The sequence below is a fragment of the Lycium barbarum genome, chromosome 7 (genome assembly GCF_019175385.1).
Source record: "Lycium barbarum isolate Lr01 chromosome 7, ASM1917538v2, whole genome shotgun sequence".
NCBI lineage: Eukaryota > Viridiplantae > Streptophyta > Magnoliopsida > Solanales > Solanaceae > Lycium > Lycium barbarum.
Window position 1 is genome coordinate 104491157 of NC_083343.1, and position 21797 is coordinate 104512953.

Consider the following 21797-nt stretch of genomic DNA (forward strand, 5'->3'; position numbering starts at 1 on the left):
TTCAAAATTATTTAATATGTTATAACAGGTAACTTCCAAATTTTTTCATGCTACCAATCAATACTAATCATAAAAGTTTGTACTAATTGTCTTTTAAATGATCTGATTCACGTGTAAACAGGGACGAAGCTATCATTTTTATTACGAGTTCGGCAAAATCCAATAATTTTGGCACAAATTCTATAAAATCCACTAATTAATACTATCTATTAATAAAAATTATCAAGAACCCATTAATTTCCTTTTTTTAAAAATCTGGAACCCATAAACTTCAAATCTAACTCCGCCTTTGTTTTTAAATATTGTAAAGAAATTTAGACTTCTTTTTTGTAACATTAGGAAACAAAAACCAAAAAAATCTTGTCCTTTGAATGTTGCCATAGCACCACCTCTTGTTTTTCTTTTCCTTTTTTCCTTTTTATTAGGTTGGGGCTTCTTTGGGGATGGTGATAGTTAATGTTGCCCCTATAAAAGGATGGTGAGTGTCCTCCTATATTTACCAACAAACAACTGCCTAGTTCTTAACTCTCTACTAGTCCTCTTCTCTCTTAACTCTTCCTCCTTTGCAAATTCTTGACAAGTACTCTCACCACTTCTTACTTAGTTTTAAAGTACACTCGCCTCTCTTTTTATTCATTTGTCGGTCTGAATTCGAAGACCTTTTTTTTCTTGTAAAATTAGAATATGGGACTAAATTCAACCAGAGTGGAAGATTTATCAGGCCATGCATGCAATGAGACATTTGTTACTTTTGAAGAGTCCGAACAACACCGTACAGAATTACGAATATTGAATCATGAACCACTTGAAGTGCACAGAGTTTGCTTGCCACCACACAAAACAACACTTCAAAAACTAAAGCAAAGGCTGTTGGAAGTATTTTTCCCAGATGATCCACTTCATAAGTTCAAGAACCAAACATGTTTGATGAAGTTTGTTTTAGGTCTTCAGTTTTTCTTTCCTGTTTTTGAGTGGGGCCCTCAGTATAATCTCAAGCTATTAAGGGCTGATATCATCTCTGGACTCACCATTGCTAGTCTTGCTATCCCACAGGGAATTAGCTATGCTAAACTTGCTAATTTGCCACCTATTGTTGGCCTATGTAAGTTGCCACATTTTATCATTTTACTATTCTTGAAAATCTAATTTTTCCTTTTTATCTCTTAATCAAAAGGAAAATTTTAATTTTTGTTACCATATATGTTTGATTTTTAAGTAATGGAATTTGTGTGTTTTTAAAATTTACTAACATTTTTTTACAATTATAATGGGGTTTCAGTTGTATTGGAACGAAGTGGGGTAGCATAGAGCTGCAAATTGATACTATAAAGAATACATAGTCAACTTTTTAACTAGTTTGGCAGATCAGAGGAAATTGGTGCACATAGCGCTTTACAATTTCAATACAATTTCAATAGAAGAAAATAAATAATCGTGCAAAAATCTCGTCTTTTTTTCTTTTCATATCTTTTTCAAACAAGACATAAACTGAAAACAAATTTATAAAGGGTTACAAGGAAATGAGATCTGTTACTTTAAGTTTATAATTTATTAGTGGAGTCTACACTTTTATTAATTGAAGGCAGAGACATGCAAGATTTTATATCAGTCGGTTCAGAATAGTTCCAGAGTACTTACTATGAATTGTGTGTGGTATTTTGAATGAAAAGTGATGCACCCGCAGCTTGTAAAGTTTACCGTCCATGTTGAAGGGTAAATGTGCTTAATCAAATACGATAATCTATTAATTCTTGTGCTTTTCACCGCCTCTGTAAATAAAAATCACACTATAATCAATTTAAAATATTTACTAATATAAGGGTGAGAACTAATGGATATGATATGTGCAGATTCAAGCTTTGTGCCACCATTGATTTATTCAGTTTTGGGGAGTTCGAGACACTTAGCAGTTGGTCCAGTCTCAATTGCATCACTTGTAATGGGCACAATGTTGAGTGAAGCTGTTTCTTACACTGAAGAGCCAGTTCTTTACCTTCAGTTGGCTTTTACAGCTACCCTTTTTGCTGGACTATTTCAGGCTTCACTCGGATTTTTCAGGTATTAATTTTGTTCGACTTAAGGAATATTTACACAATTATATAAATGTTATAATTGGTAACATAGAAGGAATTGTTAGTGTATATAACCTAAATCCTTTTGTTAATTGGTAACATAAAAGTTGTTAATTTGACTTTCTAATAGACTCATTATTTTAAAAACAAAAACACAGTAAAAGAGGAGAATAAAGATAGCTTAAGTAACGTACTACAATGACTAAGTGGGAAAAAAAACCTTTTGGAAAGATATCCCAGAAGAATCATTTTTAGAGACATTCGGCACTTGCACTAATAAAAGCAACAAAAAACGAAAGGGAGTGGAATTTTATGCACCGTATAAAATGGACACTGGATTTTTTATGCACGGTCTTAAAATAAGTAACAAATATAGCTGGCGGCAAAAAAAATGATTCCGACAAATAATGTAAATACAGAACTTTCAACTTAAAACCAAAAAAAAAAAAAGGAACTCTACTGTTTCTATTATGCTAACTCGAATAGTCTTTAGCCATATAAACATAGTGTTACTGACCCATAAGTCGAGAGAATTTGAAGTTAGCTGAGTATTGAATTGCAAAATTACTCGACTTTATCGATCAACTATATGCCTTAATTCTAAATTAGTTGTGTGGGCTATATGAATCCATATATCCTTTCCACGGTATGCAAGTCCATTTCATTCTAACTCTGTTTTCAAGTAAACTAAAGGTTCTCAAAAATTTACTTCTAAGAATTTTAAAATTCGTTAGCATGTGTTTACGGATTATTTTAGAGCTCAGTTAGGTCAAATGGCGTGCAACTTAAATTTCATGGTTTGCAGGCAGAGGGCGGATGTAACATACCGACATCAAGTCCATCTAAACTCAGTACTTTCGAAACAGAGCATATTTTTATATGTAAAAGTTCATGAAAATTGTAACAAATAGTAGATATGAACACATAACTTTAAAGATATAATTGGTTCAATGCTAAGAACCTTAAATATTGAACCCATAAAACTTAAATTCTGGATCCGTCTCTGTTTGCAGGTTAGGATTTATCATTGATTTTCTGTCAAAGGCGACTCTAGTTGGGTTCATGGCTGGTGCAGCAGTGATAGTTTCATTGCAACAACTGAAAGGGTTGCTAGGAATGGTCCACTTCACAAATCAGATGCAAATAGTTCCTGTATTGGCTTCCGTTTTCAAACACAAAGATGAAGTAAGAAGAAACTTCTTTAATTAATTTTACAACTCCTGAGTTACCAAGATTGTGGAAAAAGCAACAATATAATCTTTGTCAACAGAACAAATCATATTTAGTAATTTTACTCTCTCTTATCTCTTTGCAGTGGTCCTGGCAAACCATTGTTATGGGCGTTTCTTTCCTGGTCTTCCTGCTAACAACAAGGCAAATAGTAAGAGTTTGGTTTATTTACAGAAAGCATTATATGCTGATTAATATTCATTCCTTGTTCATTCACTACAAAAAGGACCAGAATTAGCCTATGTTAATCGAACTTTCCAAAAATGTTGCTACACCCATGTCGGATTCTCCAAAAATGCACTATTTTTGGAGTATCCAACACACACCTGTCGACATTTTTGAAGAGTCCAGGCAACATAGGCAACATAGGAATTAGCTACAAACTTTGTCGCTAAAATGCTCGTAGCTAACAGTTTTTTTTTTTTTTAATAATCCGTCGTTAAATTGGATTAGCGACGGATTTTGCTGCATCTATCGCTAATTCCTATAGCACTGATTTTCTAAATAAAGGTTTTGACTTTGAATCTTCCTCTGTGATAACAGAGCACAAGGAATCCAAAAAAATTCTGGCTTTCAGCAGCGTCTCCATTGGCCTCGGTTATTATCTCAACTCTCGTAGTCTCCATCCTTAAGTCGAAAGCTCATGGGATTCAAACTGTAAGTAAAATGCATCAGCTTTACGTCCATCCTTAGTTTTTAGACAGAATAAAACTGAAAATAACTTTGGAGTTATTGCAGATCGGACACCTGCAAAAGGGTCTAAATCCACCCTCAATGAACATGTTAACTCTGAGTGGCCCTTATCTGCCTCTTGCCATCAAAACTGGCATTGTATCGGGAATCTTGGCGCTCACAGTAAGTCATTGGTAACTATCACAAGCAATTCTCACATAAATATCACTAAAGAAAAAAACTGAAATTACCTATGAACTTCGTCGCTAATCTGTCTCCGAATTGCTAATAGCTAACATGTTTTTGTGATGATTTGTCGCTAAATGGGATTAGCAATGAAATTTGTTGTTTAGCTATAGAATTTGTCCGTTACTAATTCCTGCTTTTTTAGCAGTGTATAAAGATTGCTTTGTGATTGACATTTTAATGGACCTGTAGGAAGGGATTGCAGTAGGAAGGACATTTGCTGCTTTGAAGAATTACCAAGTTGATGGAAACAAAGAAATGATGGCTATTGGACTAATGAACATGGCTGGATGTTGTTCATCCTGCTATGTTACAACAGGTACCAGCCTCATTCACTGGCAAAGCTAGAAATGTCATGTGTTCATAATTTAATACATATCTATAGAAAGTAATTATTGACCTAAATATGCACGGTATAATTTTCTGACGAAGGGTGTTTCGGCCTATGTGGCTCCGCCACCGGCCTCATTGGCCTGTGGTTTTAGATTTCATTATAGATAAGTAAGATTTTCTCCTCTCTTCTTTTTACTTAGATAAGTTTTACGTTTACAGGATCATTTTCTCGATCAGCAGTAAACTACAATGCTGGGGCACAAACGGTCGTTTCAAACATAATAATGGCAACAGCTGTGCTAATCACCCTATTGTTTCTAATGCCACTGTTCTATTACACCCCCATCGTCATCTTGGCAGCAATCATCATAACAGCAGTGATTGGCCTAATCGATTATCAAGCTGCATTCCGTCTATGGAAAGTTGACAAGTTCGATTTCCTGGCTTGCTTATGTTCGTTTTTTGGTGTTCTTTTCATCTCAGTACCTCTCGGCCTCGCCATTGCAGTAAGCTTCTCTTCAAAAGTCTCACTTTAAAATATATTCTTTTCTCGTACCTGATGTATTCTGCTTTTGATCATGAAACTTTAGGTTGGAGTTTCGGTTTTTAAGATCCTGTTGCATGTTACAAGGCCAAATATTAATGTCTTGGGAAAAATTCCTGGAACTCAAGTATATCAAAACTTGAACAGATACAAAACAGCGGATAGAATTCCTTCTTTCCTGATCCTAGCTGTAGAAGCTCCTATCTACTTTGCAAATTCTACCTACTTACAAGAAAGGTTAGTTACTAACATAAGGTTAAGCTAATTTGTTAGATTTATTTCACAGTTTTATTTACTTGAAATTCACATTTTGTAACTACAGGATATTGAGATGGATCCGCGAAGAGGAAGAGAGGATAGCAGCCAACAAAGAAACTGCAATCAAATGTGTAATTATCGACATGACAGGTCAGTTGAAGAGAAAAAAAAAATGACTAACATTTGCTCATCTTTTGTATCCAATATGTTTGAGTAACAAAATTATGTCTTCCTTCACCAGCTGTATCAACCATAGATTCAAGTGGAATCGACACTATATGTGAACTAAGAAGGACGCTGGATAAACGATCTCTTAAGGTAAATCTATCAGCTACATAAAATATGCTTCTTTGTTTCCCTTCATTAGTCAAATATTTTTCTTACAAACATTTGTTGTCCTTTTTTACTTTTCAGCTTGTGCTGGCAAATCCAGGTGGGAATGTTATGGAAAAGTTGCATGAATCTAGTGCTCTTGAGGGCTTTGGATTAAAGGGAATATATCTAACTGTTTCTGAAGCAGTGGCTGATATCTCATCCTTGTGGAAGAATGAACCTGAATTGTCAGTATAAGATTTGCATTGTCAAGAAAAAAATTGAAGTGGCATGTGATGATACAACTCCAACTCAAGTTGGAAAGCTTACAATATCAAATCGTTAGTTGAAGTTTTTTATATTAGAATTTCGTTCAAAGTTGAAACAGTGTATGAATTTCAATTCACTGTAATCCTTGGGTATTTCCCCACTTAACTATGTAGCTAATCTTTACTTAACTCGATCCAAGCAACATTCAGAAGTTTCATATCTTTTTTGTTGAATCGACTCAATCAGTAATTCCCGAGAAGTCTTTTTGAAAATTTTGAAAAATTGTAATGTCGGAGAATAGTTTGTTGACTCAAATTATTTGAGTCCTCATCATGTTCAAGATTTATTTTTTATTTAAAAAAAAAATCCTTAATTTCTTTGTTTTTCTATTTCCCTTTCATGCTAATCTCAAACTCAGAATTTAAACAAAAGATTATCGTAAAGTGAAGGGTGGAAAGTGAAAAGCTTAATACAACTTTAATTTTTATGAAGATTAGTGTTATGGCTCTTGATTTTTTATTTTATTTTTTGGGACTTGAAGCACATTACATTTACAAGTTGTCAGACCCTAATCTTTCTTCTTGTACAATTTATATGACACTTCTGATACATCTACCATTACCATGCCTCAATCTTAAACAATCGGCTATATAAATATGCCTCAATCCAAACAAGTTAGATAAACTATATGAATCCGCACTGACCATGTTTCTCATTCTATACGAAACTTATATGACACTAACCGTCTAATAATTAACTTCCCATTGTCATAAAACACAAATATACTTTGTGTCATTATTACCATGAGATAAGAATCAACATACATAACAAATGCCCATGTTAAGGAAGCAGCAGACTCATGAAGGAAAGGAATTTAAAAAAAAAAAAAAAAAAAAGGTTCCGAACTTGATTTGAACAAGTACCTCCAATTTTTTCTCTTCATTCATCAATAAGCAAGATGAAATGTTTTTGCTGTACCATCTCTTTGTGCACTTTGAACCATTCAAAGATTTTCGCTTTCCATTCTACATGTTCTAAATAGAACTTCATAAAGTAAACATTTAACTTTTCTTCAATATGTCCAGTAATGTACTAGTTTTTCCTCCTATTCAGCCAAAAGAAAAGGGCCTGGAAGATTATTCTGATATATTAGTAACTCAAACAAATTCTTCGACTATTTGCATTCGTCCTGGTTCAAACACAAGAAAAGCCAACAGGAACAAGTAGGATTAAATGACTTCTAATTAACTGATCAGAATATTGACTGCAAAATATTGAACTTGACATATAAAAAATTGATCAATCCTGAGTGAATATACAGGTAGCTTGGCAACAACGAACATGCATTAAAGTTGCTATACTTCTTTCCAAGTTTACTCAGATCGAACAGAATTCACCATTGAACCATTTAAAGATTTTCGATTCCCATTCTACATGTTCTAAATAGAACTTCATAAGGTTAACATTTAGCAAGTTTTCTTCAATATGCCCAGTAATGTACTAGTTCTTTCTCCTATTTAGCCAAAAGAAAAGGAGCTGGAAAATTACGCTGATATATTAGTAACTCAAACAAATTCCTTGACTATTTGCATTTATCCTGGTTCAAACACATGGAAAGACACGCCAACCAGAACAATAGGATCATCAAATAACTTCTAGTTAACTGATCAGAATATTGACTGCAAAACATTGCAGCTTGATCTAGAAAAATAGTGATCAATCCTGAGTGAATATACAGGTAGCTTGGCAACAACGAACATCTATAACAGTTGCTATACTTCTTTCCAAGTTTACTCAGATTCAACAGGAATCACCTAATAATTCGGCTGCTTAGCTTGTCTTGCTCTATGCATTTGGTGTTATCCTAGCAGTCCCCGATATGTCATTGCCATAGGCATGAGAAATAAATTGCATAGAGAAACTTCAATTCTCAAATAGAATGAGTCAAAGAAACCACCGCTGCATGACTAAAGGAAAAATGCTATTTGCTGTTGAACATCTACCTAGTCAAACACCTACACATGATGAATTTCAAGTTAGTTGTACTAGCAGAAATACATAGCTCTCTAGACTTTATGTATGATGTGTACTTCGAATAATATGCATGTCATTATAGTTCATTAAAGTCATTTCATGATGAGTCTCTGAGCCTCTAAAGGATTGAAGTTCTGATAATCATGGGGCACAGTGATACAACCCCAACAAGAACTGCAGCGTCCAACTAAAATAAAACCAGAGAAGTAAAGATGAGGTGCCAAAGCATAGGAAAAGGATCCATCTCCATGGCAACTTAATTTCCATAATGCTGGATGGTTTCAAATTCGTCGTGTGTATTCCTAATCTCTTAATTTTGTTCCTATAAAATAAGATACGTATTTGAAATGCTTTTGGGAAGCGAGACTGAGATGGTTTGGGCATGTGAAGAGGAGAGATACAGATGCCCCAGTGCGGAGGTGTGAGAGGTTGGCCATGGATGGTTTCAGAAGAGGTAGGGGTAGGCCGAAGAAGTATTGGGGAGAGGTGATTAGACAGGACATGGCACAGTTACAGCTTACCGAGGACATGACCTTAGATAGAAGGGTTTGGAGGACCCAGATTAGGGTAGAAGACTAGTAGATAGTCTCGTTATCCTTCCTTATTAGTAGTCGCATTATCGCAGTATAATTTCTTGTGCTTTGATTTCTGCTATTATCTGTTATTTCCTGTACTTTGATTATCCTATTTTACCTGTGTCGCTTTCGTTATTTGCATTTCCATATCGCTTTGAATTTCTTAGCCTTATCTGACCTCCTTTTATGCTTTTTATTGAGCCGAGGGTCTTTCGGAAATAGCCACCCTACCTTGGTAGGAGTAAGGTCTGCGCACACTCTACCCTCCCCAGACCCCACGTTGTGGGATTTCACTGGGTTGTTGTTGTTGTTGTTGTATTTGAAATGCTTTTGGCCGCATTACCAGTATCTTCCGATCAGGTGATTCAAGCACGACAAAAAGGTAACGTTAAGAAAACTCTCCATTTTCTCTTAAAATCTAGTTGTCTCTTTCTTTTTCTTTTTCTTTTCTTTTTTTTTTTTTTTTTTTTTTGTGGGGTTGGGGGGTAACCATGGTTACAGAAAAACTAAACCCTCAATTCCTTCTTTGGTTTGTGGCCCCTCACACTTTTGCTAAGCAAATATGGATCCTAAGCATAACTAAAGGCCAAGTCCTCTTATGACATGAATTGGATAGTACTTGGCCTTGAGTTCTACGAAGAATCCGCCTTAAGTTTCTAAAGAGGGGATTCATGAAGATATATCAGCGGTTGAGTTGCTCGGCACAGTGTTTCCTTCACAGAAAAAGAAGTTTTAACCAAATTACAGGAAGAATGAAAAGTCATCCTACGATGTCGCCATTTTCACATTGATACTGCAATACTGGGGATCAGCTAAAACACTAAGATACACATTTGGGAAAATAGGTACTGAATAAGGCTAATGGCATCCCAGACATATTTTTCAAATTCTAGAAATTACATCAACTAATTCAAAATCTGATGGATGAAGGGGACATAATCAGAACAAACCCCAAACACCTGGTACAATTTGACAATTTTTACTCTAATTTATTTATTACTGTCAGAAAATCTAAAAGATCCCTCTTTATCCATGGCAACTTAATTTCCATAACGCTGACAATGACGAACCTCTCAGTTATAAAGCCCAGCATCTTATTCAATTACTGAAGGGAAGTTAACTGGCAAGTGGAAGAAAGACACTTTACTTCATGTAGAAAAGAGAATCATGTTCAAGGCAAAGTCAACCTCGAGGTCTCAGCGCAATATTCTGCAATTTTATCCCATTAACTCCCATCAGTTTCTTCAGATGCTGACTCCCTCTCCCTGCCTTTCTTTTTTGTTGTGTTTGTGGTAATAATCCCAAATTTGTAACTGCAACGCTCTAATTTTTGTTCATAACCTTGAACACATCACATATAAGTACTAACTTGTATCCAATATATGAATTCCAAAACACTCGGGTTAGTGTTCTCAAGGTTCATCCATGAAACCTCATTCATAGCTATGACAACCAGTGGCCAAAGCACCATAGTAAGTGAAATTTTCTAGAAAACTACCAGTATAGTTCAATATATAGATACAAATGTTTACATGCTATGGAATACTGAGGAAGATGAGGTTATAATGAACTTCTGGCGACATACGACATATACAAAACTAATTTTACCACTGTAGTTCACCTTAACAGGTTCAATCAATTCATGCCACTCAAGTGTAATAGCTAAATGTACAAGAACTAACAAGGAAATATAAAGAAGTAAATATAGATAAGAATGGACAGAGAACATCAACAGAATGCCAATTCACATCATAATTAAGAAACGGCAACAATCACAAATCCTAAGGAAAAAACATTAGAATAGCTGAAAGAGACCAAAATCAAAGTGACAACACATAGGCCAACAAGATAGAGAGATTATAGAAAATAATAAAGCTTTTCCTAAAACGATGGTGATTCTATAATCAGTTAGGTGGGAAATGGAGAGAAAAGGAGCTTACTTGATCGGTATCTTGAAATGGGAATTTCTCGTAATTCACGTTTTATGCACAAATATTCACCTAACAATGCCATCACAGCAAGACCAGTAACCTTCACAATCCACCATGTTATTGAGGAAGGCCAACCACCATATACAATGCATATAAAAAGATGGATGATGTAGAGTGTTGCAGAAAAATCCAGGCACTTCTTTGCTCTCTCAATAACATATAGTAAAACGCCAGCTCTGTTTTGGGCAACAAGACAAACTGGAAATATAATTATACAGGTCAATCAAATTCTCTGTAAATTTGGAAGCTATTCACAGATCAATATTTTGTCACCTGAGGAACAACATGTGTAAGAAAAAACCACAAAGGGGTGGCACAAGTATACGACTTTGGAGCATCTACCTTATCCCAGAAAGAAAAAAGAGTATACAGCTTTGGAGGAGAAGTAAAATACATAATTTATTCTTCACTATTTTTTTGGCCTTATTTGGTACTGCATTTGCATTTGTTGTCTTTTCTTCCATTATACGGTCCATCTTCCCCGTTTCCACCAATTTATATTTGGCAAATAGAACTGTAGAAGATGTAACACAAGGAGTGCCAGTAAAGTACTCTTTGATGTTAGTCAAAATTTAACGAATATTATAGGAACGAAAGATAATAGGAATACAACGCCATTAGGAATACACGCGATGAAACTGAAAAGATATGTATCTTAAATTCAACTGAAGAATATGTAACACACAGCAAAGTACTATTCAACTAAATTAAAATTTAACAAATATTAATAATTTGATGCTAGAGTTTATCCAGACCTCCCCAGCAAAAAGAATAAAATCTCCAAAACAAAGAAGAAGCTGAAAAGATCAATACTTTAAAACACAGGTAACATTTGTTCGAATTCTAACACCTGAAACCCTAATAACTCAAAGATATAACCTTTATCTCACCAATTCCAAGTCGAATATCTTCCCATAAAACATGTAAGAGTTCTGAGGCTTTTAAGGAACCCTAAAGTGAAACCCTAGAATTTCAAATTGATGAAAGATGAACAAAAAGGAAATTGCAAGAAATTGGAAGATAGGAGTGAGACACAAGAAATAATGATCTAACAACAAGCTTGGATTGGATACCAAACCCTTCAATTAGAAACAATCAAAAGCAACTACACTATACAGATGATTCCACAAGTGAACAAGTTCATGTGAGAATCATAAACCAAGGTTCAATCCACAACAATAGAATCACACACTAAACTAGAGTAGTCACTCAAGCTATGAACTAAGTAGAAAACTAAGGAAATAGGTTTTTCATCAATTGTCAAGGTGTGGGATAAAATAATACGAAGGCAACTATATATAGTCTTCCTATTACAACAAAGGCCCAAAAGTGGCCTCTGCACAAATAACCCCACATGGCTCTTCTTCACTTGAGCTGAAATCCTAACCACTTTTTGTGGCTTCCATCAATTGATCTTCACCTCCTTCCCAAGCAATCATCCATATGTTGTAGACTCTTGCAAATTGCTCTTCAAGTGCCTCCAACGCTCCTCGTTTCATGAACATAGCTTGCAAGGCTTGGAGCTCCTTCCCTTGGCTATGGGTGAAAGGCCTTGTGCTCTTTGGGGTCATATCATAGATTGAGTGTATGCCGACAAGTTTCTTGCATAACTCGAACTTGTATCTTGGTACCACCTTGTTCAACATGTCTGCAGGATTTTCACTCATATGAATCTTCTTGACTTGGAATGATTCGTCTCCACTTGCTCACAAGTCCAATGGTATCTCACCTCCGGTGCTTCTCACTCTTTGAAAACATTTCTGGGTGCGTCGGATTCTTCAAAAGCTATGCATTTTGGAGGATCTAACACGAGTTCGGCAACATTCTCAAAGGGTCCCAACAACATATCTCACCTCTATGTGTTTATTCTTGCGTGGTACATGGAGTTTTTGCTCAAGTCTATTGCACTTTGACTGTCACAATATACCACATACTCCTCATGTTGCAATCCAACCTCTAGAAGGAACTGTTTCAGCCATATCATCTCCTTGCCAGCTTCATCAGCGACAACGTATTGTGCTTCAGTTGTAGATAGTTAGACACACTTCTGCAACTTCGACAGCCATGATATGGCTCCTCTTGAAAATGTAAACAAATATCCAGTAGTGGATTTTCTATTATCAAGGTCACCTGCCATATCAGCATCCGTATAGCTCTTCAAGATTGGATCAGTTCCTCCAAAACACAAAGAGTCTCTTGTAGTACCCCTCAGGTACCTGAGTATCCACTTGACTACTTCCCCGCATTCTTTTCCAAGATTTTCAAGAAACCTACTGACAACACCGATTACATGAGCAGTATTTGGTCTAGTGCATACCATTGCATACATCAAACTTCCGATGGCAGAGGAATATGGAATTTTGGCCATGCTCTCTTTCTCCTCCTTTGTTTTAGGACATATCTTCTTGCTCAATTTCATGACATGTCTTCTTGCTCATGTCAAATGACTTGGATAGGTCTTCCTTTAACTTGGCAATCAACTTCTTGTCTTGTCCTACAATCAACATGCCATCCACATACAACAACAATATGATAAATTCGTTAGTAGAAAAGCTTTTGAAGTATACACATGGATCTAAAAAAGTATTTGTAAATGTTTGACTTTTCATAAATGAGTCAAGCTTCTTATACCACTATCTTGGCGCCTATTTCAGCCCATCCAGACTCTTTTTCAATCTGCACACCATGTGTTTTTCCCTTTTGCTTTAAATCCTTCTTGCTGGTCCATGTAGATCTCTTCTTCCAAATCTCTTTGCAAAAATGCAGTTTTCACATCTAACGGCTCCACCTTAAGATTTAGGCTAGCTATCAAGCTTAGAATAGTTCGAATAGAAGTCATTTTAACAATTAGTGAAAATATCTCACCAAAGTCAATACAATTTTTGGGTTCGAACCCTTTTACCGCCATTCGAGATTTGTAGCTGAAGAGCTTACCATTTCCATCTTTCTTGAGCTTAAAGACCCACTTGCACTTGAGTGGTATTTTACCTCTTGGAAGTTCAATCAGTTTGTACATGCCATTCTACAGTGATACCATCTCTTCTTGCATGGCATTCATCCACCAGTTCTTTTCTGGATGAGACAACACCTCCTTAAGATTTTTGGATTCCCTCTCATCATTAATAAGCACATACTCTGCGGAAGGGTGCTTGGATGACTGTACTCCTTGTCTTTCCGATCTCCTCAGAGGTTGTGATAGCTCTTCTTCTTCAATAGTACGGAGCTCCACTTGCTCGACCTTGTCACCAAGTTGCTCCATGCTTAACAACCTTATTAGGTTGCTCCCCCTGCTCGGCAACCTCGTCAGTCGTACTTTTTACAATTGTGGGATGGTTAGAAGTAGTAGGAATGGTAACAATGTTAGGGACTACACCATTCTTTTTCTTGGCCTTCTCTGACAAATCAGCCGCAGTCAACTTCACTTTCTCGGAAGACTACCTCTCTGCTTCTGATGGCCTCCATCTTTAAAGGATGCCAGAGTTAGTACCCGAACTCTTCATCTCCATATCCGATGAATATGCAGGGAACAAATTTATCCTCCGATTTTGTTCTCAGCTCCTTTGGTACATGTGCAAAAGCTCTATATTCGAACCCCTTCAGATGCGAGTAGGACACCTCTTTACCCATCCAAACACTCTACAGAACGTCAAACCCCAATGGAACTGATAGACTTGGGTTAATCAGGTAACATGTTTTGCAGCTGCTTCACCCCAAAATGACTCATTTAATTTAGCCATTTTGAGAATACTTCTCACCTTCTCAACAATGGTGTGATTTATTCTTTCAGCTACACCATTGTGTCGTGGAGTTTCAGAAACAATCTTTTCATATCTGATCACATGGATTGAGAAATATTCTTCAAACTCCCTTGAAGTATACTCACCTCCATTATCAGTTTGGAGGCGCTTCAATTTTTTACTATCTGCTTTTCTACTCGATCATGAAAATTCTTGAAAACTTGAAACGCCTGGTCTGTAGTTTTCAAGAAATAAATCCACAATTTTTGTAAAGCATCATCAACAAACATGAGAAAACATTTGTTACCTCCCATTGATTCAACCTCCAATGGACCACAAACATTAGAATATACTAAATCAAGTATATTTGATTTTCTGCCGGGAGTTGTTTGAAAGGGTACCCTGTGTTGTTTCTAATAAACAATTATCACAGGGATTTATAGTTTTGCCTTTGGCAAAGGTGATGAGTGACTTCTTGGCTAGAATCTGCAGCCCCTTCTCACTCATATGGCCTAATCTCTGGTGCCATAAATCAGCAGGTGTGTCATCTGTAGCAGCAGGTAATCCACCTTCACATATCTCAGCCATCGTCTTGTACGATGTGCCCCGAGCAACTCTTTTTGCAATCACCAATGATGCCTTGGTGAGCCTCCATTTCTAGTTTGCAAAATAATTCTTGAATGGTTGTACCCATCTCGATCTAGAGCAATTCCTGAAATCAAATTCATTCGCAAGTCTGGTACATGACACACATTTTTTAAAACCAATGTGCATGTGACATTTGCTTTTGATACAAATGTCACTGATCCCCACGATCTTCGAGTTACTAGTATTTCCCATCTTCATCGTACCAAAATCTCTTGCTTTGTACCTACAGAACAGTTCTCTTACCGGAGTAGCGTGGTAGGATGTTGCTGCGTCAACCACTCATTCTGACTCTTGGCTTGCCAGGTGCAAGCATTCCTCCTCATCGTGAACTGCTTGACCACAACCATAGTAGTTTATACCTTTTGAACGGTACTTGGACTTTCCACGACCTTTGGATTTATCACGGCTACTCGAAGCTCTGATACCAGATTTGCGGGGCCCAGCCCATCAATGAATACGAAAGCATGCAAAATGAACATGAAAGTTATTCTTCCTATTTTTAAATGATGGTGGTTGCAAGCCATGTTTTCATTGCATTCACAAATGTCAACGTGACTTTTGGCATTTAGATGATGTAATCAATGACATCTGCCGGTCAATTTTACCCCTCAAAATTGAGAGCTTCAACACATTTGTAAGTACACCGATTGAGCGAGAAAACTCAGAGAGCTATATCTGAGAATAAGAAAATTGTACAAATAGCGTATAAGAAAATAGTTTGTGGAAAAAATAGATGTGAGCGATATTGTAGTGAGGTGGGAAAATCAAAAGAGTGTTATTTCTTTTGAGTGCGTAGTGGTCTTCGGAGTTTTTTAGTCGGCATTACAAGGTGTAAAATTCCTCATTATAGTGGATATCAGTTGCTCCTATTGCCCCCTGGTTTTTCCTTTGTTCAGAAGGGTATCCACGTAAAAATCTTGGAGTCACTATCGATCTTTTAATTCATGTTGATTAGTCGTTTTTAGCATTCTGCTTTTATTGCTAATATATACCGCGAATATTATTTTTGTGGCCAATTTATTCCTAACAAAAATGACTTATGATATGGGAATTAGCATGCTTTCACTCACTAATGAAGGCATACAATATCAACAATATTAAGTACTATGCCTCAATCCAAACCACCTATTCCAATCAGCCCTTCATAAATTAGATTTGATCATATTAGGGGTACTCTAAAACTAAAAATGCTCTCTAAATAGAACCTCAATCCTAAACTGATTTACTACAAATCACTAACTGGTGATGCAGGTTTTGGGCAATAAGGTCTTCATCTATCTATTTTTTTTCTTTTTTATTCTACTTTAGGTCAAGCAAAGAGTGGAGGTGGGTAGATTTTTGGAAGGAGAAAAAAAAAAAAAAACAGATATCAACAAATTAATATCCTTTCTCATACTTCCCCTATTGCAGTTAGGAGCGAACATACGAAAAATTGGCAATTCACTAACATAATATACTAAACAACCAACCCAAATAAAGCATCACAAATAGAATGAATCCTCAACCAGTCTTTACAGCACAAAAGGTTAGACAATTCTTGATTTAACAGAGCCACTAAATCAACAAATATCGGAATAAATGAACACATGACAGTATTAGTTACTTTCTTGGTGCACCATGAAGTTGACTAGGTATTATTTGTAAGGAACCATCCTTTTGTGCAGACTAACTAGTTTTCTATACCATTTTTGTTTTGATTCTTTTTTTCTTTTGATAAACAGGCTTATAGTGAAAATTTTCTCACCACACTACCAAAACTAGAACCTGACTAAGTTCACAAGAAAGGGAATTAAAAAAACACAATTTATCATTATGACTCGATAAAACATCACAAAACTCTTAACCAGAACGCCGTTGACAAGGAATTGCAGAACTTATATGCGAAAACACAGAAAATAAAACAAATCTCACCCTGCAAGTGAACTGAGAAGAAAGGAAGCAATGACGCACCATCCGGTGACAGTTGAAGCAGTAACAGTGGCATAATCAAAGAAATAGACAAAACTCATCCGAGAAACCCGACTCCCTACAAGAGTTTCCAAGAATATCCCTAATGTCAAATAGTATATGCATTGAAGAAACCCAATTTGGGCAACAATTAGCCATGGATCCCATACCACTGAACCATAGAACATGACTTTTGCTGAATTCTTCCCCAACAACACACAACCAACAATGTTTCAATTCCCTCAAATCCACAAGAAGTATGTTTTAATCTGAACTACAAAACACACCAAAAGTACAATCTTTGATGAACCTAAGTTCAACTTCAATATACACCAAAGGTCAATATTTTATGACTGTTAGTGAGTTCCTCCACACAAACAAAAAACAAACTTCCAATTTCCTCAAAACTCACCGAAGTTCTCTCTGATCTGCAGTATAGTTCAACCTCAAAACAAATCAAAATAAAATCTTTTGATTAGTCTTGCTGAGTTCTTCCACCCCACAAAAAAAAACACACACACACACAATTTCTCCAACTCCCTCGAATGCCACCAAAATACTATCTAATCTGAATCAAGATTCAACTTCAAAATACAACCTTTGATGCTTGTTTCCGGGTTCTTCAAAACCAAAAGGCGTACTTTTCCAATTCCCTCCAAACCCAAAAAAGTACTATCATATCTGAATTATAATTCAACCTCAAAACACACAAAAACACAATCTTTCATGTTTGTAGCCGGGTTCTTCAAAAACAAAATGCCTGTTTTTCCAAACACAAAAAAAATACAATCTTTGTTGACTCTTTCTGAGTTTTGCCACAAAAATAAAGACCCACCAAAGTACTCTTTCATTTAAATCAAAATACACCAACATGACAATATCTGATCTAAATCAAGATTGAAGGAAAACTAATAGTGAAGCATGAATTGCAATGATTGAAAATTGCAATAAAGCAATTTCAAAATTAAATCTGAATCTAATTCTGGATAATAAAAGGGTTGCAGTGAGCAACCGCACCGTAGCGGAGTACATTTGATAGCAGAAAATGAAGTGTGACGAATATTATTACTAGTAGCAGTTCCTTTGGTTCATAGAGGCAGAAATTATGATTATTAAATGCATAATATATACGGTTTTAGCGGAATGCTTGCTCCATTGAAAGATGTGTTTGATTTTGATCTTTCTAGTGTTGTATCCGGGCTTATTAATTTTGTATTAATATTCCTTTTTGCATCCTCTCAAACTGTGTTACTATTCCTTTAAAATTATTAGAAAGAAAATGGATTAATTTTTTTCTTATATGCAGATGATAACTAATGTTATATATTTGATTAAATGATTAAATTACAAATCTCTACTTGTGTTAGATAACAGGAATTTTGTTTCTTTTTAATTTTCTTCTACTTAATAGTTAAATAACATGAAGACGAAATAAAAATTAAAGAAGTTAATGTTCAAACAAAATAGTAAAGAAGCTTATAGCCGATAAAATACAAATTAAAAGAACGAATTACATTATTGTTTAAGACTTTCAGTCTTTCAACTCTCGTGCGTCAAGAATAATCGATAAATCTAGAAGATATCTAATATACCATCAGTAAGCAGTATTATCAGCTTAGAATGAGCCTCTTTTTGTCAATATTTTACTCTTAGTTTACTGCAATAAACTTTTTGTTTCGTAAATAGTTATGTCATCGATCGAATCTATATTATGTATGTGCATAAGCGCACACACAAAAGAATGTTTAAAGGAATAAAAGTTGACTTAGTATAAACATTAACTATAATACTGTAACTTTTTTTCTTTTACTAATAATTACAAGAAAGCAAATAGAGTTTATCAATGTTAGTTAAAGAGGGTCAAGAGAACTTTATGTCTGCGATCTATTCCTACCATAATGGTAATCACAAAATGTTAGATTTTTCTTGCAGAAGTTAGTAGGATCTTTCATTGCCAACTTATTCATTAGTTTAATAATTTTGATATAATAATAACTAATATTGCTTCTATTTAATATCAATGTTATCTCAGAAAGAAAGAGGTTATAAAAAACAAACACTTCTATCCTTCTACTCTCCGCTGCTGGTTATTGCTGCCCTTGTAAGAAGGATCCCTCAGCCCATTCGAGAAGTTCAGAAAAGTTAGATAACGAAAAAAAAATTCAAAAATGTGCAGTATAGTTGAAGAAAACAACACGGAAAAGATAAATCACCAAAATAAAATCATACTGTATTTGTTACTGTTAGAAGCCGAAGCCAAATCCAATAACTGGAGACGAAAACAATTTACCGATATCATGAGAAAAATACAAATAATGAGACAAGCGGATATTGAGACTCTAGAAGGAGAAAAAGCACAGAATTAAATTTTCAAAGACCAGCTAGCAACTATCTAGTTCTATTCCATCATCTTGCATGGTTACAAAGTTGGATCTATATGTTTTATTTACCACGTTCACAAAACCAAGGAGACAAACTATATAAGAATTCCAAAAAAATGAAACGTTCTGTGTAAAACAAAAGGTTGTCAAAACGTAAGGTTTGGTGTAAGCATTATCCTTTCCGTTACTAACTGTTAAGTTACTACCCCTTATTTCTTTCTTCCAAATTCTTATGCCTTCATTGGTGTATATTGATGTAGTGTTTTTAATACCATAATTCAATGGACAATTAAATACGGACAGTAGAGGGGAAAATGCTACTCACTTCTTTGGCATAGTTGGAACAAAAAGCAAAGAAAATGAAAAAAAATGTCAAAAAAAAAAGAAAAAAATAAATAGTAATGGTGGCCATAGAGAGGTGCCACATCACCTTGTCTATGCCTAGCTTTATATTATATATAGATATTATTTCAATATTTAATAAGTTGGCAATTTAAACATCCTATCTCGCAAGTTTAATACAACAAAATTCAAAGGACATTTTAATATATTATATACATTTCTGTTTTAGGATCACAAGATTAAAAAATCTCATTATATTCTTTATAAACTTTATACCAGTCAAACTAAGACACATGAATTGAGACAGAAAAAGTAACAAATTGGTATAAAATAATTGTGTTCGCAATTCATATTATCAAGACAATCTTTTGTGTGTTGTAAGTTGGACGCCCATCACATGAACTTGGGCACCAAGAATACTTGCCCACCAAGTATGTGTGGCCACCAAGTTGTTAACTCATTTCCACCCACCAAGTTGTTAACTTATTTCCTCCTATAGATAGGAGTTCATTTGTAGAAGTTATATATACAATCAATTCCTCTCTATATACTTCTCTCTTGTGTATTTACTTCATAGTCTTTATTTTATAACACATTATCAGCACGAGACTCTGTCATTTCGAGCAAACACTTTGAAAGTCTCGAAGGTATTGACTTTCTTTTTCTTAATTAATGGCAAATCTTTCCAAACGTGAATTTGCTGTCTTAGATATATCTGGCAAAAGCTACCTGTCTTGGGTTCTTGATGCCGAAATTCATCTTGATGTGATGGGTCTGGCAGACACCATCAAAGATAAAAATCAAGCATCGAATCAAGACCGTGTCAAGGCAATGATATTCCTTCGCCATCACCTTGATGAGAGCTTGAAAATGGAATATCTCACTGTTAAAGATCCTCTTATGTTGTGGAATAATTTAAAAGACATATATGACCACCTGAAGATGGTTGTGCTTCCACAAGCACGTTTTGGTTGGATCCATCTGAGGCTTTAAGATTTTAAATCTATTTGGGCGTATAATTCTGCCATGTTTAAAATTATTTCTCAGTTGAAATTATGTGTTGAAAATATCACTGATCATGATATGCTGGAGAAAACATTCTCCATTTTTCCGGCCTCGAGTATGCTCTTGCAGCAACAATACCGAGAGATGAAGTTCAAGAAATATTCTGATCTAATCTCACATCTTCTAGTGGTTGAACAACATAATGAATTATTAATGAAAAATCATGAAAGCTGACCTGCTGTTACTGCCCCATTCCCTGAAGTGAATGAGGCAAATTTTCGCCATTCTAGGCGTGGAAGAGGTCGTGGCCTCAGTCGTGGTCACGGTCGTGGTCGAGGAAGAAATTTTAATCATGATTCTCGTCTTGCACCAAATAACACCCTTCACCACCAGCAGTGTAAAAAGAAGGATGAAAAGCATGAAGCTATGCAAAAGAAAGATTCAGAAAATAAATGCTACCGATGTGGAGGAAAGGGGCACTGGTCACGTACATGTCGTACGCCAAAGCATCTAGTTGGGCTTTATCAAGCCTTCCTCAAAAAGGCAGAAAAGAATGCCGAAGCAAATTTTATTTCTGAAGATAATGTTGAGCCCATGCATCTAGATGTGGCAAATTTCTTTGAATTCCCTGAAGGAAAAATAGATCATCTGATCGGTGATGGATCTGTGATAGTTTAGATATTTTCATCCATGTTGTTACTATTAGCTATAATAGTTATGTTTCCATAGTTATGTAAATAAAGTTTGTGTAATGTTTTGTTTAATAATAATGCTCACTTTGTCTATTCTTTCATTTTGAAGAATATATGGAAATCCTTCAAATTTTATTTCGATCAATGACCAATCATGAAGATATTTGTGTGATTGATAGTGGAACAATGCATGCCATATTCAAAGATGAGAAGTACTTTTCTCCCTTGCGTAGGAAAAGGGAAAATGTTAATACAATTTCTGGCAATTCAAAAGTGATTGAAGGCTCCGGAAGAGCTACTATATTTCTGCCTAAGGGGACGAAACTTGTTATAGAAGATGCATTATTCTCTTCTAAACCCCCAAGAAACTTGTTGAGTTTCAAAGATATCCGTCGTAATGGGTATCACATTGAGACATTAAACGAAATAAATGATGAATATCTTGCCACTACAAAGAATGTCTCCGGCCAGAAATATGTTTTAGAGAAATTAACAACTTTGTCTTCTG

At 35.4% G+C, this 21797-nt stretch overlaps 2 protein-coding genes across 9 annotated transcripts; one reads left to right on the forward strand and one right to left on the reverse strand.

Moving 5' to 3' along the window:
* Positions 1–488: 488 nt before the first annotated feature.
* LOC132603675 (probable sulfate transporter 3.4) lies at positions 489–6324 on the forward strand. The gene is made up of 12 exons (XM_060316816.1): positions 489–1102; positions 1851–2058; positions 3086–3257; positions 3388–3453; positions 3846–3959; positions 4041–4157; positions 4413–4539; positions 4773–5059; positions 5144–5334; positions 5420–5505; positions 5597–5673; positions 5770–6324. The coding sequence occupies exons 1-12, from the start codon at positions 685–687 to the stop codon at positions 5923–5925; spliced, it is 2019 nt and encodes a 672-aa protein (XP_060172799.1). The 5' UTR covers positions 489–684; the 3' UTR covers positions 5926–6324.
* Positions 3254–18078, reverse strand: LOC132603676 (uncharacterized). Of its 8 annotated transcripts, none has more exons than XR_009568487.1 (5): positions 16834–18069; positions 10487–10713; positions 7752–7952; positions 6861–7065; positions 3254–5167 (listed from the first exon to the last, which is right to left on the reverse strand). XR_009568487.1 is itself a non-coding variant. In XM_060316820.1 (3 exons), the coding sequence occupies exons 1-3, from the start codon at positions 17055–17057 to the stop codon at positions 5160–5162; spliced, it is 459 nt and encodes a 152-aa protein (XP_060172803.1). In that variant the 5' UTR covers positions 17058–18072; the 3' UTR covers positions 3254–5159. The 8 variants fall into 8 exon arrangements, 4 of the variants coding, with proteins under 4 accessions (XP_060172803.1, XP_060172802.1, XP_060172800.1 ...); XR_009568486.1 differs by having other exon boundaries at positions 6861–7126; XR_009568485.1 differs by lacking the exon at positions 7752–7952 and having other exon boundaries at positions 16834–18072.
* Positions 18079–21797: the final 3719 nt, after the last annotated feature.

Excerpts from the sequence above, each read along its gene's own strand:
- LOC132603676 (XM_060316817.1), bottom strand. The coding sequence starts at position 17,057 with ATGTTCTATGGTTCAGTGGTATGGGATCCATGGCTAATTGTTGCCCAA. Across the intron at positions 10,714-16,833 it reads CTTCTCAGTTCACTTGCAGG|AGCTGGCGTTTTACTATATG; the intron begins GTGAGATTTGTT and ends TGCCCAAAACAG. Across the intron at positions 9,888-10,486 it reads CATTTCAAGATACCGATCAA|GTTATGAACAAAAATTAGAG; the intron begins GTAAGCTCCTTT and ends GATGTGTTCAAG.
- LOC132603675 (XM_060316816.1), top strand. The coding sequence starts at position 685 with ATGGGACTAAATTCAACCAGAGTGGAAGATTTATCAGGCCATGCATGC. Across the intron at positions 4,540-4,772 it reads ATCCTGCTATGTTACAACAG|GATCATTTTCTCGATCAGCA; the intron begins GTACCAGCCTCA and ends TTACGTTTACAG. Across the intron at positions 5,506-5,596 it reads TGTAATTATCGACATGACAG|CTGTATCAACCATAGATTCA; the intron begins GTCAGTTGAAGA and ends TTCCTTCACCAG.